Below are 24,822 nucleotides of genomic sequence, written 5' to 3'. Positions count from 1 at the left end.
CTTGTCTCATCAGAGTCTCAAAAGGACGGGAGAAAGAGACACATGCAGACAACTCCTATACAGTAGCAGCTGAATGCGCTCCGAATCTGATGCAAGACAGAAACCTACACATGAAGAAGCTTAATGAGCACCAAGTACAAGAACCAGACAGGAGAGAAACGACACCAAGGCATATAGAGTTAAACTGCTCAAACCAGAAACAAACAGAAGAATCTCAAATGCAGTCAGAGGAGAAAGACATGCTGCAAACACGGGAACAAAGAAAAAGATGACAGTAGCTTTTGCATTGGGAATCATGCAGCAAGCAGACAGTACGCCAGTATCTTTAAAATACAGGGAAAAAAGAATAGTCAACCTAGAATTCTATACCCAGAAAAAATACCCTTTTCCCAAAAATGAAGCTGAAATAATTTTTCCAGACATGTAAATGTCAAAAGAATCCATCACCAGCAGATCCGCAATATAATCAACAGTAAGGTAGTTCTTCAGGGACAAGCTCGATATCAGATGGGAGATCTGGATCCACACATACAGTGAAAAGCACTGATGGTAACCAGACAGGTAACACCGAAGGTATTTTCCTTTCTCTTTATTTAAATCTCTCAAAAGACCACTGACTATTTAGGTAGAAATGATACTAGAGCCTAGACTGTAGAAAGAACGTATAAATGAAATGTAGGACAACACGAGCATACAGCCCAGGAGGAGAGGAATGGACCACACAACGTTAAGATCTTACACCATTTGTGACACGGTGCAATAGTACAACTTCTATGTGATTTCACAAACATCATCAGCTTGTCACTTGATGTGGACAGGGTTTCAGTCAAAGCCTCAGACACTCCTCATCAGCAGCCAGTCTCTGCCCTCCACCACCGTGTACTACCACCTGCCCTGCACATACCAGCCTTTACAGCAGGACAATTCCACTGCACCGATCTCACAGAAACAACTTTGTCCAACAAGGTAACACAGAGACCCTACAGCCACTACCAATTTGTGGTTAGCTGTGCTACTAACCGGTTGTTCTATGCTTTTCTTTCAAATTAATATAGGTTGAATAAAAATTTCCAGGGTCACTCTTTACTGAAAATGAATCCTTTCCTATCACCAATCATATAGAACACCATGTAAGACAATATTGTCCTCATGTATCTATTCAATTACACTGAATTTTCAAATCATACCTCGTGGCAGGTACATCTGGCTCAGCATATATGGTTATTCCCCTCTTTGTTGGCCAGTACACGGAGGATTTAACACACTGTAAAAAAATTTTTTTAGAAAGAATATGTATGCTAGCAAGATACGTATTCTTATGGAGCTAAAATTCCATGGGAATCATTCTCATAAACAACCATCCCAGATCATTTTCAAGCAACACGGACATGGACAAAGAACTGGATAATGTGATTATGCCACTGCTCCAACCACTACATTAAGAATCCAAGTAGCAAGCTTGGATTCAGATACTTCAGATACTCAGCATGTCCTGATATATAATACAGATAAATAATTGCAAATTGTAAATACCAGTATATTACTAATAAATAACTACAAATACAGCATGTCCTATAATTATTTCACTTGTCTTGTCCAAGGACTGGAAAGACCGGTTAGACTTGAACTATTAGATTGTTCCATAATCTCAGGTTTTCATTCCCTTGTTAAATGAGCATAAATAGCCAATCTTGAAGAGAAGCTCCTAGGTCAGGAACAAGAGGGAATCTGGAGTTCTCTTGTTCTTTTGAATTAGAGCAAACACACAAACTATATATCTTCCTGAAAGACACTACCATAGCCAAGGAATTCTTAATAGAAAACATACTTTGGTTCCTAGATTTCAAACAAGAATATTCTAAAATTAACATTGTATGAACTTTATACCTAGTGAACATTTTAAAATACAACCTTATTTACATCTTTCAAGATGTGCTGTTGCTTCTTTTCAGACTTTTTTTTAGGTGAACCTCTCAATGAATCCCTACATTTTATAGTTCTATCTGCAAAACAAAAAGTGAAAAAGACCTATCTTAGAAAGTGCTATTAACAGAAAATGGAATGATTATAAACTTAAAAGTACAATCATAAAAACCTTAATACATGAAATTTTTATGGAATAGGGTTTGAATTAAACTTTACTTGAAGAGATTAAATTTAAAATTTTTGTTTCAGGGACGCCTGGGTGGCTCAGTTGGTTAAGTGGCTGCCTTCGGCTCAGGTCACAATCCCAGCATCCTGGGATCAAGTCCCAAATTGGGCTCCTTGCTCCACGGGGAGCCTGCTTCTCCCTCTGCCTCTGCCTGCCACTCTGCCTGTCTGTACTCTCCCTATCTCTCTGACAAATAAATAAATAAAATCTAAAAAAAAATTTTTTTTGTTTCAACCCTTGTCACATTAAAAGATGTTTAAATAATTCCTTTACTGGTTTACAAGCAATTAAACTGGATTTACTTTCCCACTTTGGCAGACCATTATTTTTCAAAGAGGGCCACAACATGTCTCCCAACATACATGCTCTTCTTACAATTTGACACTGTATGTGTCCTGCTGAGAAATGGGCTCTGTACTGCCATCCCATGAGCCCCGGGGCAGGGGCTGGGGGGCGGGCAGTTGTAAACAACATAGAAGTGGGCTATGTTACCTCAAAGCTAGCCAGCCAAAATGCCAGGTACTTATGACCTGTCCTCTTGAATGCTGTCAAAACCCAGCCAGCATGCTGGGAAGAAGCTGAAGCAGTCCCATGGAAAGGTCACTATAGGTATTTCAGATTAGCGCCCCAATCGGTCCCAGCTAAAGGCTAGAATCAGCTGCCAGAGATGTTACTGCAGAAGTTTCAAATGAATCCATCTGCTTCATCACCGCCAGCCTTCAGGTCTCTCCAGCTGAGACCCCAGACACTGGGGAACTGAGACAAACCCTTTGTGTTGTGCCCACTCTGAATTCCTGACCACAGAATCCATATGTGATATAAAATGGTTTACACCACTAAACATGATCAAATGTAGGTCACAAAGTGATCAGAACCAGAGCATCAACTGTAATTGTTTAAGCAATGATTTGGGATGACACCTGTGCATCTCCCTTCTTAACTGCACAGCAGGCACAGAAGGCATTAGGAAACAGGCAGAATCTGAGTAGTCAGTGGGCAGGAAATTCTAAAGCAGACTTTTCAAATATCTTTATTCTTTAGGCCTAGATCTGATTTGGAAAAGTGACAAACACTGTTCTGTGAACCTGAATAATCAAGCAAGGTAATTACGCTTTGGTAAAAACTGAGGCCTGATGCAAAGAAAAAGAAAAGGACATCAATCCAGCAATTGTTTTTTAGGATACTACATAAGCAATCCTGGAAAGTGTTCACACTAAGCATCAATAAGAGAAACACAACTGAAATGACAAGGTACACCTTTTATCTATTAAATAACATAAGTCGCTAAAACAAATAGTAAACACTGGAAATGTGAGATGATGTTGCACTGGTCTAATCTTTCTTTAAAGTAATTTGGTGCCCAAGCCTGCTTGTCATGGGATCTTGGGGTCTGAAAATACGTTCTCTCTTCAGGGTGTTTCATTATAGCCAAAAATAAAAACTCTGCTCTGGATCCAGGAGTGAAGGTGATGGACAAAATTTGCTCAGAGAATAAATGTCCATGCAACACAAGCTTTCAAACAAAACCAAAACGTCTACAAATCAATGTCATTATAAATGTTGAAAAAAAAAATCAACCCACAAAGGTTTTGTCAGGCAGTCGAGATTCACACCTGAGGAAACGGAGATAAAAGAGCACCTGAAAAGGACTCTAAAATAAATATACCTAAGATACCCAAGAGATAAAAAGGATTCACGTTCATGAAACAAACCAAGTGGATATAAAAAGATAGACAGACATGAAAAAGAACCCATCAGAACTCCAGCAGCAAGAAACAATCAGATTGAAAATTCAAAAGGTGATCTTAATATTAAGCTGAAAGCTAAGAGAAAAGTACTAATTTAAAGAATTAAGAAAACCTTTCAAAACTGAGTCCAGAGAAATAAAAAGTAAATGCAAAGAAAGCTATGAAAAATAGATGATAGGGGCACCTGGGTGGCTCAGTGGGTTAAGCTGCTGCCTTCGGCTCAGGTCATGCATGATCTCAGGGTCCTGGGATCAAGTCCCGCATTGGGCTCTCTGCTCAGCAGGGAGCCTGCTTCCTCCTCTCTTTCTGCCTGCCTCTCTGCCTACTTGTGATCTCTCTCTGTCAAATCAATAAATAAAATCTTTGAAAAAAAAAAGATGATAAATGAAGAAACACTAATCTACATCTAAGAGGAAAGAGGAAAACATTTTTTAAAATGTTAACATCTAATGCATTTCAGAAATTCAAGTTAGACATGAATTCTGCAATTAAAAAATTCCATGTGTTAACAAATAAATCTGAACCATCCACTCTTAGACACATTGTAAAGAAACTGCAAAATTATCAAGGATAAAGAGAAAAATCTAAAAAAACATCAACAGAACATAGTAATTACTTACAAAAGAAAAACCAATAGATTGACAGATGAGGAGAAAATGAACCACTATCTCCACTGCTGGAGAAAAATAAAGAACGACCCTGGAATACCGTATCTGGTTTAACTATTAGCAGATGTTAACATCTATTACTCACAATCCCCTTCTGAAAGTACTAAAATATGTACCTGAGAAAGAAGAAAAATAAACCATTTGTGGAAATAATAATCCTAATAACATTAATAACCTAATATAAGATCGGAGTAGGGAAGCCAGAAGGGGGAGCTCTCAGGCTGTAGCAGCCCTAGAGCCCATTGTGGACCCAACAGGAAGAGATGCACCTTGCATTTTCCAACAGGAAGAAACCCAGAATTTCTCCTTGCCCAGCAACAGCCCAGCCAATGAGAGACTGTCATAACTCAGTGAATGAAAAGCCACTACACTTTGGACTCCCCCTTTATTCCAACAGACTTTTTGTTTATAACAGTCCCTCCCAAGTCCCCCCTTTTCCTCTGTAAAAGAACCACCTTCTTCTTTGTACCCTGAATCTCCACATTGTTTTGCTGCAGTTGCCTGTCCTGAACTGTAATTCTCTACTATTCCCAAATAAACCCATTTGTTGGTAAAATAACTGCCAGTTTTGTTTTCAAGGTCGACTATATATATATATGCCCATGTGTGCTGATAGAGAAGTCAAATGAATGACAACAATGCAAAGTGCAAAGGACAAGAGGTAGGGATTAGGAATATTTTGTTATCATACTTGCACTGCGAAGTGGTACAGTGTTATCTAAAAGTGGACTTGGACTGGTTGTAAAATCATATTGTAAACCCTAAGGCAAACACTAAAATAAGTGAAAAAGAAGTATAACCAATATGTTAAGAAAGGAAAGAAAACAGAATCATATAAAATGCTTAATTACAACTACAGATAGCACAGAAAGAGTGGAAGACAAAAACAGGAGCAAAACACAAGGGAATGAATAGAAAATCATTTTTTAAAAAGGGTCAATATTAATCCAACTCTACCAATAATCACTTTAAATGGCAATGGTCTAAATACACCAAAGAGGTCGTCAGAGTGAACAAAAACAAGACCCAACCAACTACATGTTGTCCACACTTCAAATATAAAGACAGAAATAAAGAGATGAAGAAAGATACACCATGCTAACACTAACCAAAGAAAGCTGAAGTAGTTACATTAATTTCAGACAAAGTGGAGTTCAGAACAAGAAAAACTATGAAGGATAGAGGCATTAATTACATAGTGATAAAGGAGTCAATTCTCCCAGAGGACTGAGAAGTCCTTAAGGCAGATGTGCCTAACAAGAGAGCATCACAGTGTGGCCATAAAAAGACGTGAAAAATTTAAAAGAATACAAACTACACAATGTATGCTCTCAGACCATAATGGAATCAAACTAATTCAGAAACAAAAAGATAGCTGGGAAAATCCCCAAACACTTAGAGATTAAACAACACACTTCTAAATTACACTTGGATCAAGAAGAAATCTTGAGAAATTTAAAAATAGCTTAAACTGAATGAAAATTATGATACAGCTTATCAAAATTTGTGGGATGTAGTGAAAACAGTACTTGGAAGGCAACTTATAGCATTAAATGTGTATATAAGAAAAGAAGTCAGATCTAGAAGCTATCCTCCTAGCTTGGAAATGGCTGCCCTCTTGTGTGTCCTCACATGGAGGAGAGGAAGCCTCTGGTGTCTCCTCCTCCTCTTAACAAGGGCACCAGCCCTACTGAACTAGGGCTCCACTCCCAGGACTAACTACCTCTTAAAGACTCTATGCCTAAATACAGTCACACCGGGGATAGTTAGGGCTTCAAACATATTTATACATAAAATATTTTTTTAAAAAAAGACAGAGTCTAGAACTGATAAGCCTAGAAATGGTAAATTATAACTGAAAATTAAATAATTGTAAAGGTTTCAAAATCTAGAGACAACCATCCAAATAAAAAGGTAAAGGGAAAGATAAAGGTTTACCTCGCAGGAACAGCCTGAGGTGAGAAGAGGCCAGAAAGAGAAAATTACTTCTCATCACTTTTCATTAGTTTGCACTATTTGATTGTTTAACCAAGTATTAACAAAGTATTATACTTTGATTTTAAAAACATAAGACAACTTCAAAGACAAGTACCAAAAAATACAGTTGAAATACCTTCTCACCACGATTCCAAGGAAAAGGAAATCTGTGCTTGGGGAAGGAGCACCTAGTAATCTTGCTTTCACATGACCATCAGTTACACCTCCCACCAGCTTCCCTTTCCTTTACCATCAACCTTTTCCTTTTCAAAGACACACACAATGGATCTTGTCATGACCACGGTAAGGAAAAGTGGGAAACGGTTACTGTCCAACAACCTGGGGCTACTTAAACAAACAAACAAAAAAAACCCCATGACATATTCACATGACGGAAGGCTGGGCAGTGTCCGCACACTACATAAAATGCCTGGTGTTTCTCCTGCTCCAGTAGGTGCAGGCATGTATTTTTATTTCTTCCTTCAGTAACAGGGGCACGTTTTAGGAGAAACACTCAGCTGGGACCCCTACAGGAGGCACATCAGAAATAATGGGGGGGGATGTACCATGTGGGCCCCAGGCCAGGGGCAGGGCCACGTCAGTTGGGTCTATGGATCCCCCATTTAATCAAGTCACTGTGATGGGAACAGTGTTTCCCTCCAACACCCAGCAGGAGGGACACCAAGATCCCATCTGTCTCACATCAGAGCGCATGTCCTTAAAGTCACGTGATCCTAGACACATGTGACCTAGAAGTTCCTTCATACGTTAACTGAAAACACTCCACAGAGGTATGTGTGGAATCCAATTTCTGTGAGGTAAAAATGTCACCCACAACCCTCAGGAGTGGAGAACTCTGGAAAGCAAGACCCTAACATGTCACTAAGTAGCTATTAAAAACGACAGGTTTTTAAACCTTTGATTATCTGTATTTTTCTACGATAGACAACATTACCAAAGTAATTAAACACAACACTAACGTAGGAAGTAATTTTGAAGGCAAAAGCTTTAACTTAGTTGAGGCTACGATGTTCCGTGTGTGAAACACTCGGTGTACCCGCGCCCAGCGGAAGAGGCAAGTAGTGCAGGAATTACCAGAGGGTGCCCGAGAATCAAAGCGGCTGGCAGAGCCCACTCTGGTCCAACAACTGCAATCCATTATGTACCTTGGAGATATGGAGTTAAACACTAGGAGTTCCTACCCTCCTAAATGCCTCTTGCTTGTATATGTGCCCCACTGCTTAAAATGAAAATCACTCACAAATCCACACATACACTCTGAGAACACATAATCATCACTTGCGTATGGCTGGGCTGGAATAAATCAGCTCTGCACATAAACACAGTCCTGTTATGTGTGTTCTTTACAGTAAAATCCTCTAAGTAAGGGGCCGCCAGGGTGGCTTAAGTGGATTAAGTGTGCAACTCATGATTTCAGCTCAGCTCACGATTTCATGGGTCTGCGGGGAGTCTGCTTGGGATTCTCTCCCTCTGCCCCCCACCCTGGCTGGCTCTGCTCACATGTGCACACACTCTAATACATAAATAAATCCTTTTTAAAAATCCTCTAAGTGAGGACCACAAGGCCAGGCTATTTCTGTCAGCAGCTGCATCATCAATTGGTTCCATGAGATGGAAAGAGAATCAGCACAGCCTTTCTAATCTTTACAGAGTTGAGAGTGTTCTTTTATGCCAGCTATACATAAGTAAGGCAAGCAAGTAAACTTACCCAGGATCATAGCAGTCGGCCCAAGGTCACCAACAACACCCTTGGGCCACGGATGCTGGAGGGACTGAGCCAGAAAAGTTAAACCATGTGAATCTGACAGAAAGAACACAATTCAGGATTAAAGCATGAAATAAAACCCAAATGACAAATGCAAATCTCAGCGGCATACTCTTTCAGCTCCTGCTTTTGCTTGGAAGGTCATGAGAGACCTAACGGGGCAGGAAAGCAACGTGAAGGAGTGAAGGACAACGGAACTCAGAAAGAAACACCTCTGATTGTTTCCACTGTCCAAGGAGGTCTCTTCTTGCATTTCCCTCCTAATAAACAGATCTTCTGAAAAGGGTCTAAAACGGTAAACATTTGACTTTGATTGGGTAACATCTTTCAATTACGAACTTCCGGACTTCTGAAAATTTAACTCCATGTTAAGAAGAAATTGAGGACAGTTTTTCGCCATTCTCGTAAAAGCACACGAGGTCAGGACTTCAAAGCCTGTCACACACCCACCAGGGTTCAACTAATAGCCCAAGTCCCTGCCTGCATGTGGGGAAAGGTTTGTACGACTCACATCAGTATGACAAGATTCATATAAATAAGACAGTTTAAAAGAAACACCTATTGGTGAGAATCCACTCACTTTCCATTCCTTGATGATCTTTTCCTTGTAAGAACATTGGCCAGAGAGTGAGTGCTGGATTGAGTCTCCTGGAGAAGGATGCTGACTTTGTACTCAAACTTGATTTCTCTACAGAATCCATGTTTTTATTCTCCTTGGGTGATATGTAACGAGCAAAGTTCTTCGCAACCAGATCGTCATTAACACAGACCTGCACAATTTGCAACATTTCATGAACAAGACAAATACAGTCAAGTGACTGTTCACAAATTATCCCAAACTTAACCCCAAATTTCAATCTTCAGAAAAAATTATTTTATAGAACATAATCTGATAGAAACTGATCTCTTGACTCCTGCTCTGGTAATGGTGGACTAGATACTTCTGGCCAACGCTCCTGGTAAGAAAATCAGTAGAATCTGTATAAAACATAAGAAATATCTTCTTGAACAAAGCATCAGGGAGCTAACATGACTTTGCCAGGCAAAGATCTAGGGGGATGACAAAGACAAAGCACCAATCATAAAAGGAAACCTGATAAAAATTCAAAATTTAAATTTTAGACTATCAAATTTTAAAAACTTCTACTCTTCAAAAGACACTATTAAGAGATGAAGGGTAATCCACAGACAGGAAGAAAATATTTTTTAAATCTGGATGTAAATGTATCCAGAATATATAAAGAGCTCTCAAAATGCAATAAAAAGATGACAAACAACCCAACTAAAAAATGGGTAAAATACAATGGAATATTACTCAGCCATAAAAAGATGAGATTCTTTATTTGCAACATGAATGGACCAAGAGGATAGTATGCTAAGTGCAATAAGACAGAGACAAACACCATATGATTTTACCTATATGTGGAATGTAAAAAAAACAAATGAATAACAAGCAAATAGCACCAACAGACCCATAAATACAAAGTACTGATGGAGGCCAGAGGGGCGGAGGGGGAAGGGGTGTGCAAAAGGGTGAAGGGGAGAGGGAGATAAGGTCTCCAATGTGAAAGGAGTAAGTCAGGGGGAATAAAAGGTTCAGTGGGAAAAGAGTCAGTGGTGTGTGATGGTGTGTGATGAGCACAGCATAAGGCACAGACTCATCCAACCACTCTGTTGTACACCCGAAACATCCTGTATCAACTTTATTTCCATTTAAAAAGTTATCCGGGGGTGCCTGGGTGTCTCAGTGGGTTAAGCCTCTGCCTTCAGCTCAGGTCATGATCCCAGGGTCCTGGGATCGAGTCCCACATGGGGCTCTCTGCTCTCTCTCTCTCTGCCTACTTGTGATCTCTCTCTGTCAAATAAATAAATAAAATCTTTAAAAAAATAAATAAATAAAATAAAAAAATAAAAAGTTATCTGGGGCACCTGGGTGGCTCGGTGGGTTAAGCCTCTGCCAGTCCCCGGTTAATAAAAGAGAAGTCTTCTTCAAGGCAACTGGGTGGCTCAGTCAGTTAAGCGTCTACCTTCGGCTCAGGTGATGATCCCAGGGTTCTGGGATCAAGCCCCACATCAGGCTCCCTGCTCAGTGGGGAGCCTGCTTCCCCCACCCTGCCTGACTCTCTGCCTACTTGTGATCTGTGTCAAATAAATAAATAAAATCTTTTTTTAAAAAGTTATCCAGAAAACGGGGTAAAGATCTGAATGCACACTTCATCAAAGAAGATACATGGATTGCAAATAGCATATGAAGAGATACTCATTGTCGTAGTCACTAGGGAAATGCAAAGTTAAACCACAATGATACCCCAGTTCAGGCCCATCACAGTAGCCATCCAAGCCCTGAAGAGGACATGAAGGAACTGGGGCTGTCATCCACTGCTGACCGGACTGTACAGCAGTTCACCGCTTTGGAGAACCCATCTGGCAGCCTCTTACTAAGTACAATCCCATCCAGAATTTGACTCCTAGGTACTCATCCAAGAAAAACGAAGGCAAGGGTTCACAGGAAGAACTATACACGAATATTCATACCAACTTCATTTATAACAGCCCCAAACTGGCCACAACTCAAATGTCCAAAAGACGTGAACAGGTAAATCCGCTGTAATACATCCAGACAAGAGAAGAGTGTTTGACAATACAAGGGACAAGGTGGATATGTGCTAAAAATAACTTCGCTGCATGAAAGAAGCCAGGCCAAGAAGAGAAAAACCCTGGGAAATCCTTGTGCTTCCTTAGGGAGCTAGAAAAGGATGCCAGGCGCCGTTTTTCTGGCAGTGATGACCTCACACGTCTGCCGTATGTTTGCTCTGCTAATATGCATACCCTCTTCACTCCCCCACCCAAAGTACAGCCACAGAGGGAAAGAGACCTACTCAAAAAGCAAGAAGAGAAAAGGAGGTCAACAGAGAAGTTTAAAGATGTTTCACCAGACCGGTCCAATTGCCAGCATTTTGTTATTTTTACCAAACTGCAAAATAAGCAATGAAAAGCCACAGGTGAAACAGACAAGGCCGTGGGGGGTCCCAAAATGCCCCACAAAGTATAGCTAGCGAATCTTACTACAAATGAGTAACATCATCACAGTGAAGGAGGGAGGGGAAGAAAAGACTAACCTAAGTAACTTCAGAATACTGTTTTGGCTGCGTGCTTTTGCCTTTAGACAAACTTCTTTTTCACAGGAATTGTGAGTTAGCAATTCTGGAATTACTTTATGTGAATATTAGGATTAATCAAATTAAGTATATCTATCAAGTGCAGGTTTCTCACTGCTAGAAACATGTGTCCAGATAAGTAACGAGGAATGAGAGGTACAAGAGCTCCTTTTTTTTTTTTTTTTTTGAGAGAGAGAGAGAACGAGTGCACACATGCGTGAGCCGGGGAGCAGAGACTCTTAGGCGGGCTACACGCCCAGCATGCAGCCCGACAGGGGGCTTGATCTCTCAACCTTGAGCCAAAATCAAGAGTCAGACGCCGAGCCACCCAGATGCCCTGATACCAGAGCTCTTAACACATGTGCAGACAGACAGATACACGTACAGACAGGAAGATCCAGGCATCAATCTGTGTGGCCACGGGCGACTCCGCGTACATGTACTTCCTGTCTGCAGAGAGGGCCTACAACCACTGACACCCCAGCAGCAGGAAGCACATCTCATGCCCCAGTTTTGCTCTCTGGACACTACTCTTCTTGGAGAAGTGGTTGATTCTAGGGCTGGGCTGGAGAACAACAAAATTAGCCTAAAGCATCTGTGGCACCAAAAATAGCAAGTTCCCAGCGATGATGGGGCACAGTGAAAGGACACGCAAGCCACTCTGAAGCTGCTAATGGCCAAATCTGGGACGATCTGAACAAAAAAATGATGACAGTAATGGAGTCTTTTCCCTAAAGTAAAACCAACAGCCAAGAGTCCACACTAAGATATATTACTGAATCAATTAGTAAATGGGGGCGATGGGCCAGTTCTTCTGTACAGAGTTCCAACTGAAAATGGAGAAGGCCTGGGGCGCCTGGGTGGCGCAGTCCATTAAGCGTCTGACTCTTGGTTTCACATCGGGATCCCGGGCTCACGAGATCAGCCCGGCTCACGAGATCAGCCCTGCCCGGTGGCATGGGGCCTGCTAGGACTCTCTCCCTCGCCTCTCCCCTCACTCCAAAAGAAACAAAACACAAAAACCTTCCATGCTGTGTGAATGGCATTCTTTTCCTTGGTGTTTACTTTGTTTTGTTAAAATAATTTAAATAAGGATAAAACATTTCTCAAATACAATTCTTTCACTCACTTTTTCATTTTTTATAGTTGCATAAAGGTAGACCTCAAAAGCATCTTCTTCCACAGCACATAATTTGGCTTCCACCTGGGTGGTTGCTAAATAACATAAGTGAAAAAAAAATAAATCAGCTGATACTGAAACAATTATTCCATCTAATCATCTGCGCTGACCACCTGGGGTCACACAGGGTCACCACAGCTAACAGCTGCTAGCCGTCTGCCCGTGGGTGAGTGGAGGACAAGGCTCTCCGGCGTGAAGTCAGCACATACCCTCCACTCCCAACTCCACAGCTGCGGCCTCCCGTCCCCCACAACACCTCCACCGGCTGTTCTTGGCCTCTTCCCTTCCAGCGACTCCCAAATCCACTTCCGGCTCAGTCTTTCACCTGAGTCCATTGCTCCCTGCAAACACCCCATCAGAGCGCTCAGCGACTCGGAACCCAGCACCCACACAGCAGCTCTGGGCACGGGGACCCTGCAGGCCCTGGGCTCAGTCCTTCACTTCACAGCTGTCCCTGTCCCGGCTCGGGGAGGAGGCTGGACTCCGAGAAGGCTGCAGGGAAGCCTCGGGGCAGGATGCCGTCCCGGCGCTCTGCTTCCTCCCCCACACCCCGCCCCTCCCAGGCTCACAGGGTCGGAGACTCCAAAGCCAGAGGCCCATCCAAGCTCCCATTTCCCCCAGGGCCCAGTATCGGGCTACTCCTCTGGCCAGAGAGCGATGTGGTGGAGATAAGCCAGCACCCCATGCATTTCACACCCGCTTCTCCTCAGAGCAGCCCAGACGGCCAGTACAGGGACTTGGCCCCTGTCTGCCGGGGGTCAGGACAGACGGCAGGTGAAGCTGTAATTCACTGGCAGCAACAGACAATACGGACAGCACGCTGCACAGCTTCTCTGAGACAGGCTGCACATCCGAAACTGGCAAAATGCTTCCGACACCATCAGCATCCGCGAGAAAAGCTCAGCTTCCATCACTTGTTGCTGCGGGAAACGCACGTGCATTTGGCAGGGCGCAGCTCCCACGCAAACGAAGGGCCCCTCAGCCAAATAGCCCCTTTCTCCTTTCAACTCTCAATACTGACGTCCACATCCACCCCCAAACATTCACGGGTGCAGAGTCACTGTGACACAGGGCAGGAGGAATCCCAGGTAACAGATGAACCCCCATGAGGCGGGGCCAGAAGCCGAATCCACCCATCTCAAACCCCCTCGCCCCCGATGGAAAGACAAACCGGCCTGGGCATCAGTTCAAAGCAGGCTGTGACAACAATGCACCTGCCTCACCTTTTAGGATGTTCTGGAAGTACTGAGTCGCTGCACTGTCCCACTTCTTGGTAGGTCTGGAACGGTAAACAGATGCAACCTTACCAAATAAAAATCAGAGGCTAGGACACCAACACCACCTCATAAGCCATGTGCTGGGCATTCCTGCTATTACATAATGAACATACGATGCCTGGCTCCGCTTTGGGGGTGACAATCCCACCCACACCCCACAATGGGCTCCCGTCACCACTGCTGCCTGCACCCAGCGCAGAGACTAAGAACAGGTCCATCCTGGGGCTTCCTGAGCAGCCCGTGCCTGTCACCAGGGCATCACCTGTCCCAGCACTGGTGTCCCCAGTGACCCAGGACCTGTCTCTCTCCCCAGCCAAACACAAGCCCCCGGGGGCAGGGATGCTGTGCACGCAGGCTGGCAAGGGCTCCGTCTGTGATGGGGAGACCAACAGGGAAAGAGAGGCTGTGGGAGAGCCACCGGCCAGTGTCTACCGGTATGCCTGCCCTGCCAACACCTGTCCTCTGTCTCCCACATTCTATCATCTTGCCCCTCCCTGTGCTCTTGGAAGGAAATCATAAGAAGAGCTGTAGGCAGTGGAAGATGAAGAGAAACCAGTATTCTGAAGCAAGGAGCAATAATAACATAATAAATGGAAGAGGGCTAGGTTTTTACATTTCTCTGCTGGTTTGATTTCCTAGATCAATGATGGTTTGATACCACCATTATCCTCTAAGGGCTGCTTTAAGGATTAAATGAGGTAATACATAAAGCTCCTAGCCCCATGCCTAGGTGAAGGTATTATTTTATTTTATTAAAAAAGATATTAAGCACATTACTTCAAAAAAATCACAAAGGATTCCTAAAAGTTAGAAAAAATTACATCAGCGGTTCTAAACCCTGATGTAATTACCTAGTTAGTTTAAAAAAAAAAAAAGGAAATGAAGTAAATTTCTAATAAGAAAATGGACAAAAAGAAAAATCAATCTAGGCTATCCAAAGGTAAACCATTCATTCAGTCAAGGTGTCTGTCTGTTTCTCTCTCTCTCTCACACACACATACACAAATAACCCCATGAAGAGATACTTAACTTCACAAGGTAGAAAAAGACAAATTAAAACAAAATACCATCTTCACACAGCAAACAAGCAGAAGTGGAAAAGCTTGATGACAGGCAACGCTGCGTGGAAAAGCAGCGCTCTCTGTACGCCGGTGATGGGAGCATACACCGCTAGTCCTTCTGGAGGGCCACTCGGCAAAATCTATGACCCCCGTAATACACATATTGAGACAGACATTCGAGATGCACTGCCCACACGAAGGGACAACATGTGTCTGCACGGAGGGTGTGTCCACAGCTGGAGAATGTGGTCACACAGAGGGGTCGAGAACAAGGGGGGCCACTGAGGGAGAGCTGGGCATGGACAGATTGGCACCCGAGTGCGGGGTGAGCAGCTGGCTGTTCTGGAAGAGGGACAGGTGGGAGGCAGGGGTTGCTGCTGTGTGAGGGACCCACTTTTCCAGAGTCTCTGAGGGGGAAGAGGGTGTGGGGGGGCCGCAGGGAGCCTGGTGGGGCATGCTGGCATCAGCCGGGACAAGCAGGCTCAGCGTCTATTACTGCAGCTTCTCAGGCCGGCCAGAGGGCCATGTGTTTACCATCTCAAGGGAATGACAGGTGCTGGGGCGAGCAGGGAGAGGGAATGGAGAGTCTCCATAGATCCTGCAAAAGCATTCATAAGAGGGCTGCCTTCTAAGTTCGGAAAACAAAATGCAACATCACCAGGACATGCAAGTTAAGGCAGAACTGTGCTGTGCCCAGTGTTTCTTCCCTTAACCCCATAGTCCTGGGGGGAGGGGAGCGCTCCCCAGGACCTCAGGTAGCACTAAGTCCAGACAGCCATACCCCTGACACAGCAGTGCCCAGTGTGGGGACCCTGGTGAGTCCTGCACAAACACTGGCAAAGTGGCCGAAGACTAGGAAAACGGGGCAAAGACGGGCTGGCCAGATACGTGCATTTGGGCATGCATGTCCACATCTCCACACCATGTTTTATTTGGACTGATGCATATGCTTACAGGAATGTGCAGCGCACAGTGGTCTGCAAACACTGCAGCTGGCTCTCCAGAGAGGAACAGTTACATACAGCAATAGCCAGCTACGTTCACCCCCAAAGCGTGACAGTAGAAGGCAGTTAAGAACGTGCACTAGCGAAGAGCTTCAGCACACTCTTGGATTAAATCTGCAAATGACGCTGTAGGTTCTAATTTTCATGAAGGAAGGCTCCACACAAATGAACCCATATAAAGCACTGAATGAGGTCTCCAAGTTCAGAGCGTGAACATGTCCCAGAAGCCTGGTGGGGGGGGGGAGGGGGCGGGGAAGGGAAGGGGCTGGAGAAAAATGCAATGGACTTTTTTTTTTTTTAAATGCTCCATGATCCTGTATTCCAGCCTTTCTCTTTACAGTTAATTTATTACTTTTTGCAAATTAAAAGAAGTTGCAGAGCACAGACCTCAGCCCCCCTCTAAGACCCCTCGACTGCAGTCTGGAAGGGGGGGCACCCCGGGAGCTCTGCTCAGAGCCAGGGGCGACACACCACTCTGAGGTCTCCCGAAGAACAGAGGCTCCTGGAATCTCTTAGCGCTTCTCCAGGGGAATGGATTCCACACAAAGCTCAGACACTCAATTTCAGACTTCTACTCCTGCTCCAGCATCCCCCACCAGCCGTACTTACACGATTTCAGCGCTGTCTTCACAGAAGTCAATGTGCAACGTGACAGGCTTGGTGCAGTACAGCCTGAATTTCTTCGCTCGGTAGGGAAGCTGCATAAAGGTTTCCACTGCCACTCTGATGCTTCACAGTGAAACAGAAACATTTGCTTTACAAAGCGGACTTCTATAGAGCAGATTTCTTTAAAGTACACTTCCCTGGTAACTGACATACCTAAAACACACCCAAACCAGTTCTTTGTGTTTCTAGTACAGCCACCAGCAGCAGAGAGAGCGCGCAGACCTGTGTCCCAGTCTTACTCTTCTCATGTATAAAAGCATAGGATGGGGGTGCCTGGGTGGCTCAGTGGGTTAAGCCTCTGCCCTGGGCTAAGGTCATGATCTCAGGGTCCTGGGAGAGAGCCCTGCATGGGGCTCTCTGCTCAGCAGAGAGCCTGCTTCCGCCTGTCCCCTGCCTACTTGTGATCTCTGTCAAATAAATAAATAAATAAAACCTTAAAGAAAAAAAAAAAAAAGAGTACATGCATGGATATTCAGAGTATCTTTGGTGTTAAAACTTCATGGTATGGGGGCTGAAGTATTAGAAAAATCATGTCTAATAAGGCTTCTCAGTCTAAGAAACACTAGGAAATAATGAACAAGCCTGTGAAGCCAATTCTACTTAAGATTTTTAAATTACAAATTTTAATACACAACCCCAATGAGTTTCTATAAATGAGCATATATGTTGTGTTTTTTGAGATGTTTTTATAGTTAGTATTTATCAATTCTGTACCAAAAGAGGGGCTGAGATTTGATAAGTCTGTTGCTCAGCACTTTTATTTCCATTCTTCAGGCCAACGACAGCCCGCCTGTGCATACCATTTCGACAGAAGCGGATCTGGAAGCCCTGAATGGGCAGCCTTGCCACCTCATCTCCACAGTTCAGAAAAAGGTGCCGGTCCTGACTGCTCCTCAAGCCTCCCTGCACACTAAAACTCCGAATACTAAAAATCTTCCCAAACAATTGAACACAACATTTACTTTGATAACAAGGCTGGTTATAAAGATGCAGAATCACAAGCTACAAAGGCATCTACTTTTTTTCTTAAGTATCTGCGAATTCCCAATGTTTGAGAAGTCCTTCTGCCATGAAATGCTTTACTCTTACTACAAAAATACTCTTTTGGAAGAAGGGTCCTCATGTTAATTATTAAACTGATATCCTGGGGCACCTGGGTGGCTCAGTTCTAAAGCATCTGCCTTTGGCTGAGGTCATGATCCCAGGGTCCTGGGATCGAGCCCCACATTGGGCTCTCTGCTCCATGGTGAGCCTGCTTCTCCCTCTCCCACTCCCCCTACGTCTGTTCCCTCTCTCTCTGTGTCTCTGTCAAATAAATAAATAAACTCTTTTTTAAAAAATAAAAATAAAAAAATAAACTGATATTCTCTTACTCTGGAACAGAAAACTATGGAAAATTATCACAAACACAAAGGCTGATGTGTTGCTGGTGTTTTCTAATGAACTGTTAATGGGTGGTCCTGGAGCCAATGAAGGCCGCTTTGGAAGCATTTCCCCGCCTTCTGTGGCTGGGATCATGCCTCACTCTGCTAAGGAAGAACACCAGGACTATTTGCACAGGCGCTCTGCTCCCCCTACTTGAGGCTGCACCAGCACCCACCCCTTCTGTGGGGACCAGACGACCTTCTGCCTCCAGGTAGGGTGTTTCCTGCAGCACAGCCTCCAGGAGGACGCACTCCATCACAGGAACACCCTGAAAGGGGAGGCCGGGTGAGCACATGCTCTGCCCAGAAAGGACGGTAGAAGGAGGGCGCAGCTGCATGGGTCCTCACTGCGACCACCAGCCCCTACACTGCATATAGAACTGGAATCTGCAAGCCGTCCCCATGGGAAGCTAAGAACATTCTAGTTCTCTGACCTCTATCCTCTCACTGTGAAAACGGACCTTCTCCTTCAAAATGGGTATCTGTCTCCCTAAAAAGTGTAAGAAGAAATAAATACATACGTACTTTTTAGATTTCACGGGGATGTACTTGGCAAAATCCACAAGGAAACATTCTGCCAGGTAGTGGTCGGCCGAAGACACAATGGACTTAATAACAGCCCTGCACCAACACCTCAGTTCCTGACAATACACCACACAAACCTACAGAACAGAAACCCTGGCGTTAAAACCCCCCGTGGGGGGCACCTGGGTGGCTCAGTGGGTTATGCCTCTGCCTTCAGCTCAGGTCATGATCCCAGGGTCCTGGGATCGAGCCCCGCATCGGGCTCTCTGCTCTGCAGGGAGCCTGCTTCCTCCTCTCTCTCTGCCTGCCTCTCTGCCTACTTGTGATCTCAGTCAGATAAATAAAGAAAAAAAATTTTTTTTTAAATTAAAAAAAAAAACAACAAACCCGTGGGAGAGAACAAAAAGATAGCCCCAAACCATCTCTGCCCACATTCTACCTTCCAGAAGAGGAAGGGGGTGGGGAGGCAGCAGGGGCTGCCCGCACTGGCCCCTGCTGGGCAGTAACCAGAGCACAGGGCAGCCAGGTCCTATTTCAGGATTTCCTCCCCCAGTCATGCTGACTCCTTAAATAAGGACAAGTTTTTGAAAGTAAAACAAGGAAAATGCATTGCTTTGCCTTCTTAAGTCAGAAAACAAAGCTTATGAATGGGTGTCGAGCACGTGGCCAGACCCCTGTAAAATCCCCACCCAGGTTCACCTTGGCTCCAGGACGGGCTATCTTCTGCACCGGCATGTGCCCAGCACCTACAACTGTGCTTGCTGTGCCCGGAGCCTCCGACAACTACTCGCTGAATGACTCCAGAAATCAGTGCATGCCTACAGCCCCACTCTAGGGAAACTGCCCCACAGCAATGACAGCCACCTGACCAACCCACCGTCCCAACGGGGCTGCTAGGCCAGAGCAGACTTGACCATGACCCAGACCGGCAAACCAGACACCGACCACAGGCTCAGAAAGGGCCCCATGGGGAGAAAGCTGTATCCGACCAGGAAGAAGCCAGCAGAGAGGAGACTGCCACACTCGGGAACTGAACCCGGACACCACAGAGTGGCCACTTTGCAAGGGATGGGCTCTTGGGAGCCTCCCATAATTCCAAAGTCAAATAACCGCAGAGAAATCTTGCCAAAGGGTGGAGGGTTTAAACAGATAGCAGTTCAGCTGGCTTTGAACTGGTGGCGTAAAGGGCTTCCACCAACCCAACAGGGGGCAATTAAAGCATCAAGAACAATGAGGACAGCTGATGGAATATATTGAAAGCCGTGAGTTCAATACAGTCTTTTAAAAACTGAAGAGGAGAGAAGAACCACACAGACCTCTGGACACAGAACGCATGTGAAAGTGACCGTTTGGGAAGGTTCAACAGAAGGGCTGTTTAGGCGGTGCCGGTCACAGGACGGTGCCTCTTCTGCAGGAAAAGCGGACGGGCACCCCCTGGAGGCAGGACTCTGGCGTCGCCCTCCCAATCTGCTGGGCTGTGCCAACAATGCAATCACCTCCCAGTGCCACGCAAGGTGAAGCTCAACAGCCCAGTCACTCTGAGGGGTAGAAACCTGACCTTAAGTCTATCCAAAGCTTCATCCACATAAAACAGAGGGAGTGGAAAGTTCAGCACCATCACAGGGAGGCACTCAGGCTCTCCAAAATGTGGAGTATTTTAAAAGGACAACTGACTGGATCTCCTCACTTCAACAAGTCAATGGGATGGAAAAAAATGATGTGGTTAATGAAGATTTTGTTTGAAAGGGGAGGGGTGTTCCAATTATTTCTAATGTTTCTCAGAGTTTATAAACCTTTCCCAGTAGAAAAATTCAAACTCTTCTGAAAAGTGACTGACTTGCAAAGAGAATGAGACAACGGGCCCAGGAGCCAAGGCGGCAAGAAAGGAAGAAGGGGCTGTGATGTGAGGCAAGGAAAATGAACAAGCGTGACGTGGCCACAGACATGAGCCACAAAAGGGAGGCACTGGCCCTGGACTGAAAACTCCCATGCCCCCTCAGCCGAGGTCCTCATACCCATGGCAGATCTAGACTAGATTCAGAAGAGCCTCCGGTTCCCAGCCCTAGGAGGACGGCCCGATGCCTGAATTTGGATGACATTCTATCTCCTGTTGCCCCACTAGAATCTTCTACAACCTCTGCTTTCCAAAACCAGCCCGAATCTTGTGCAGCCAAAAGAACCTAACACAAGGCAGTGATTATGAGCAATTAAAACACCCTAAAAGCTTTTGTCACCAAAATGTGTACATTTTAAGCAGTATTTCAAGACACAGTGCTTAAAACACATGTAGACACATACCTGCCCTTCTTCCAACATTAATGGTTTTATTTCTATATCTTGACACATGTTATTATAGAAGTCATTCATGGCACTATTTAGTTTTTGATAATCAACTTCATGATCTAAAAAGGGACTACATCCTTTTATAATAACCCAGAAGCATCCTGGATCTTCAATCTGTAAAAATTTTAAAAGACAAACAAAACAATGCCTGATTTAAAAAACAGAACCATAAAATAATGAACTTTAGAGGCATGATAACTGTTACTAATTTAAGTGGTCTAACAAATTCTAGATGAGCACCTGCCTTTTATAGTCAGACCAAAGGTAAAAGATAAAAAAAAAGACTGTCAATATAGATCAAGTCATCACACTGTACACCTTAAACTCATACAATGTTATTTATTATATTTATGTTATTATATATTATATTTCAACTCAGCTGGATAACAGGTAAAAGATGCAAAGATAAAATTCTAAAACATGTAAAAAGTTAAAAAAAACATATAACCAATAACACATCAGTAATTTTTAAAATTATGTGCTGTGACTCAAAAAAGCAGAAATCAATGTCCTGCATTTTTTTTATTTTATTTTTTTAAAGGCTTTCTTTATTGGAGAGAGAGAACTCATGAAGGCAGAGGGAGAGGGAGAAGCAGACTCCCTGCTGAGCAGGGCACCTGGTAGGGGACTTGATCCCAGGATCCTGAGATCATGACACAACACAAGCCAAAGGCAGATGCTTAACCGACTGTACCCCTACACGCCCCATCTCCTCTATTTTTAAAATATTCATGATAAAATGCAAAAGCAAGGTTTCATGTTTACAATATGCTGTGTCTTTGTAAGAAGGAGAGGTAAATATGAATACATGTATTTTCTGTTCATAAAATAAAAAAATAAATGACGGCAGAAAAACCAAAACAAATACAAGTTATGACCTACAGGAAGCCAAGAATAGAGGAGGTGGGGATGAAAGTCAGACTTCTCTGAATGCATCTCGATATAGAGCAGTGTCATTAGAAACCAAGATTTTCATCGTTAGAGGGTATAGATGTAAAATAAAAAGTTAAATCTGACTTGAAGATATCAATAAGAACTCAAGACTTTCCAAAGGTATTTATTTCCTAACTCTGCCTACTGAAAGGGCCTAAAAGCAATGACATCTTAAGACTTCCGGTCCTGGGTGCCTGGGTGGCTCAATGGGTTAAAGCCTCTGCCTTCAGTTCGGGTCATGATCTCAGGGTCCTGGGATCGAGTCCCGCATTGGGCTCTCTGCTCGGCGGGGAGCCTGCTTCCCCCGCTCTCTGCCTGCCTCTCTGCCTATTTGTGATCTAATAAATTTAAAAAATCTTTAAAAAAAAATAACAGAACAATTCAAGAAAACTTGTCTTAAAAAAAAAAATACTTCCAGTCCTAGGTACCAAGTGGCAGGTGAACAGATGTTCACATTAATATCCTATTTTTCTAAATATCTGAATATTTTTATAATAAATAGTTGGGGGAAAAAAGGACAGTGGGCCACTCTCGTTCCAGGTCATGGCAGAGTGGTTTACAGGGACTAACGCACTTGCAAGTAACAATGATCAGCCCAGGAAAAAATACGAAATAATAAACACAAAAGCGCTGAAGAGAACAGAAACCACAGGGACTGGATGCTTTGCCAAGAGGATTGGCCTTGGGGGAGATCCACATTTCCTCACAGCTTTTCCAGTCCAGGAGGAAGGGCTGCAACTCAGGCAGAAAGCCACTGTGTGTGCGGCTTGAGGAACCAGAGAAGGGAGTTTGGGGGGCTACAGCTGTACGTTGAGGGGAGAAATTCTGAAAGAGCCCCAAGGGGAGAGCCAAGTTCTCGGCGAGCCTGTATGGCACAGTGAGCCCCACAGTCCAGGGGAAAGCGACCCTGAGAAGGTGGACAGAAACACCACAGTTTTGGCTGCTGCCCCTGAGAACGGCAAACTCGTAGCATGTCACCTCCCCAAACCTCTGCACAGAGAGGCCCTTCCCGGGGATGACAATCACCCCCCCAAAATGCCTGCCTGCCTGGGGAAGCTCAAGGCCACCAGGAGAAGCCACGGTCTGTTCTAGGCGGCTTCGGACAGAGACCCTTGACCTTCCTGTGAGCATTTCCTCAGAAGGGCTGACAGGTGCCAACCCTCCCCATCCCTTTGAGATGTGTCTGTACCTCCTGCTACTCAGGAGAACCTGTGGAGAGCCGGAGGCCGTGGCGGCCACCTGGGACCTCCTTCCTCGGAGGGCAAGCACTGACCGGCTCCTGATCCCAGTATCCCTGGAGCCCCTCCCCTCCTCTTCCTCAGTCTTCCCTCAAAATGCTCGGCCCCCTCTCGCCTTCCCCAGCTCCTGCCGCCTCTGCCGGCAGCTAATGCTCTGACCAATGTCTGCTTTTGTCTGTCTTTGGCAGCCATCACTGGGAAACTGTCTGCAGCGGGAGTCCGGCCAAATTCAAGAGGCTCAGTAGGCACCTCGGCCTCTCCCGGGAAACCGCTGACGGCCATGCCTGTGAACCCAGCCCGCACTGCTGGACAAGCACAGCGTGCTTCGGCAAAAGCAGACGGGCCTGAGGAGTGTAACCCAAGCCTCCCGGACCGTACCGCGAGCGACCAAAGCGCAGGTCAGCCGGCACTCTTCACCGTAACTGCAGTACCCTACATGCAGATACCGGCCACCTAAGGAGATGGAAATGGAGGCGTGGCCAAGGACAAAGGCAGTCGGGAGACGTGGACCCAACACCACCCAGAAGTTGACATGACCAGGCAAGGCCATCAAAGCAGCTGCTAGAAATGGGCTGAGTAACTTAAGGACAAGATGATTGTGGTGAGTTTCTGTGTTTCCTAAAGAGGAGAATCTCATGGAAAAAATGGAAATTATATTAAAAAAAAAAAAATCTGGGAAAAGGGAATTCCAAAAAAGTAAAACATACAAAAAAAAAAAAAGTTAGTAGTGGTGTGCTCACTACTACTATTTGACATCATACTGGAGGCCCATCTTAGTATAATGAAGTAAGAAAAAGGTTGTTAGCAAGCCTGGAAATGAAGAAAGAAAAGGGTCTCTATTTGCAAACAATATCTCCATAGAAAATCCTAAGGAATCTACAAAAAAGCGTAAAAGGTCACATAATACATCAACCGTACATCTATAGTCCAGCAATGAAAACTGGAAATTTAAATTAAAAAACAGCACCATTTTCAATAGCACCAAAAAAACAGCATTACTCAGGAATGAGCCCAACAAAATATGTGTTGAAAGGTACAAAAACTAATCAAACAGACCAAGGAAGGCCTCTTTAATGCCAGTATACTGTGTTCATGGACTAAGATGTTAATTTTTCCCACAAGGATTCATAAATACAACTCAGTTCCAACAGGAATTGAGAAATCAACAAACTCACTAGGAAATTCTTACTGGAAAGGCAAAAGGAACTAACATGGCTCAAATACTTCTGAAAAAGAACAACACAGTTGGAAGACTCATACCACCTGATTTCAAGATTTATTAAAAAGCTGTAGTAATCATGGGGCACCTGGGTGGCTCAGTGGTTTAAAGCCTCTGCCTTCAGCTCAGGTCATGGTACCAGGGTCCTGGGATCCAGCTCGGCAGGGAGCTTGCTTCCTCCTCTCTCTCTGCCTGCTGCTCTGCCTACTTGTGATATCTGTCTGTCAAATAAATAAATAAAATCTTAAAAAAAAAAAAAGAACAGGGCTCCTGGAGACATAACCTAACAGGACAGAAACAAAGCCACGTGTATATGGTCAACTGAGTCTTGATAAAGGCACAAGAGGAGTTCAGCAGAGAAAGGGTAGTTTTTTAACAAATGATGCAGAAACAATTAACTATCTGTATCTACAAAAATTAAATTGGATCTATTTTTCATTCCAGATACAAAAATTAACTCTGA

General features: G+C 44.3%; 1 protein-coding gene across 1 annotated transcript in view; it reads right to left on the bottom strand.

The window, feature by feature from the left end:
* Nucleotides 1-21,051, bottom strand: part of TDRD12 (tudor domain containing 12) — a 55,032-nt gene extending 33,981 nt beyond the window's left edge. Inside the window, exons 1-9 of the mRNA XM_044256258.1 lie at nucleotides 20,925-21,051; nucleotides 18,627-18,763; nucleotides 16,621-16,740; nucleotides 13,893-13,948; nucleotides 12,619-12,704; nucleotides 8,912-9,101; nucleotides 8,275-8,367; nucleotides 1,912-2,003; nucleotides 1,188-1,264 (exon numbers count right to left, since the gene is read on the bottom strand). Coding sequence (XP_044112193.1) covers nucleotides 1,188-1,264; nucleotides 1,912-2,003; nucleotides 8,275-8,367; nucleotides 8,912-9,101; nucleotides 12,619-12,704; nucleotides 13,893-13,948; nucleotides 16,621-16,740; nucleotides 18,627-18,763; nucleotides 20,925-20,993 — 920 coding nt within the window. The 5' untranslated portion in view covers nucleotides 20,994-21,051. The remainder of the gene's footprint in view (nucleotides 1-1,187; nucleotides 1,265-1,911; nucleotides 2,004-8,274; nucleotides 8,368-8,911; nucleotides 9,102-12,618; nucleotides 12,705-13,892; nucleotides 13,949-16,620; nucleotides 16,741-18,626; nucleotides 18,764-20,924) is intronic.
* Nucleotides 21,052-24,822: the final 3,771 nt, after the last annotated feature.

Source organism: Neovison vison, chromosome 7, assembly GCF_020171115.1.
Source record: "Neovison vison isolate M4711 chromosome 7, ASM_NN_V1, whole genome shotgun sequence".
Classification (NCBI taxonomy): Eukaryota; Metazoa; Chordata; class Mammalia; order Carnivora; family Mustelidae; genus Neogale; species Neogale vison.
The sequence above is the reverse complement of the archived record's forward strand: the minus strand, read 5'-3'. Positions and strand labels throughout refer to the sequence as shown.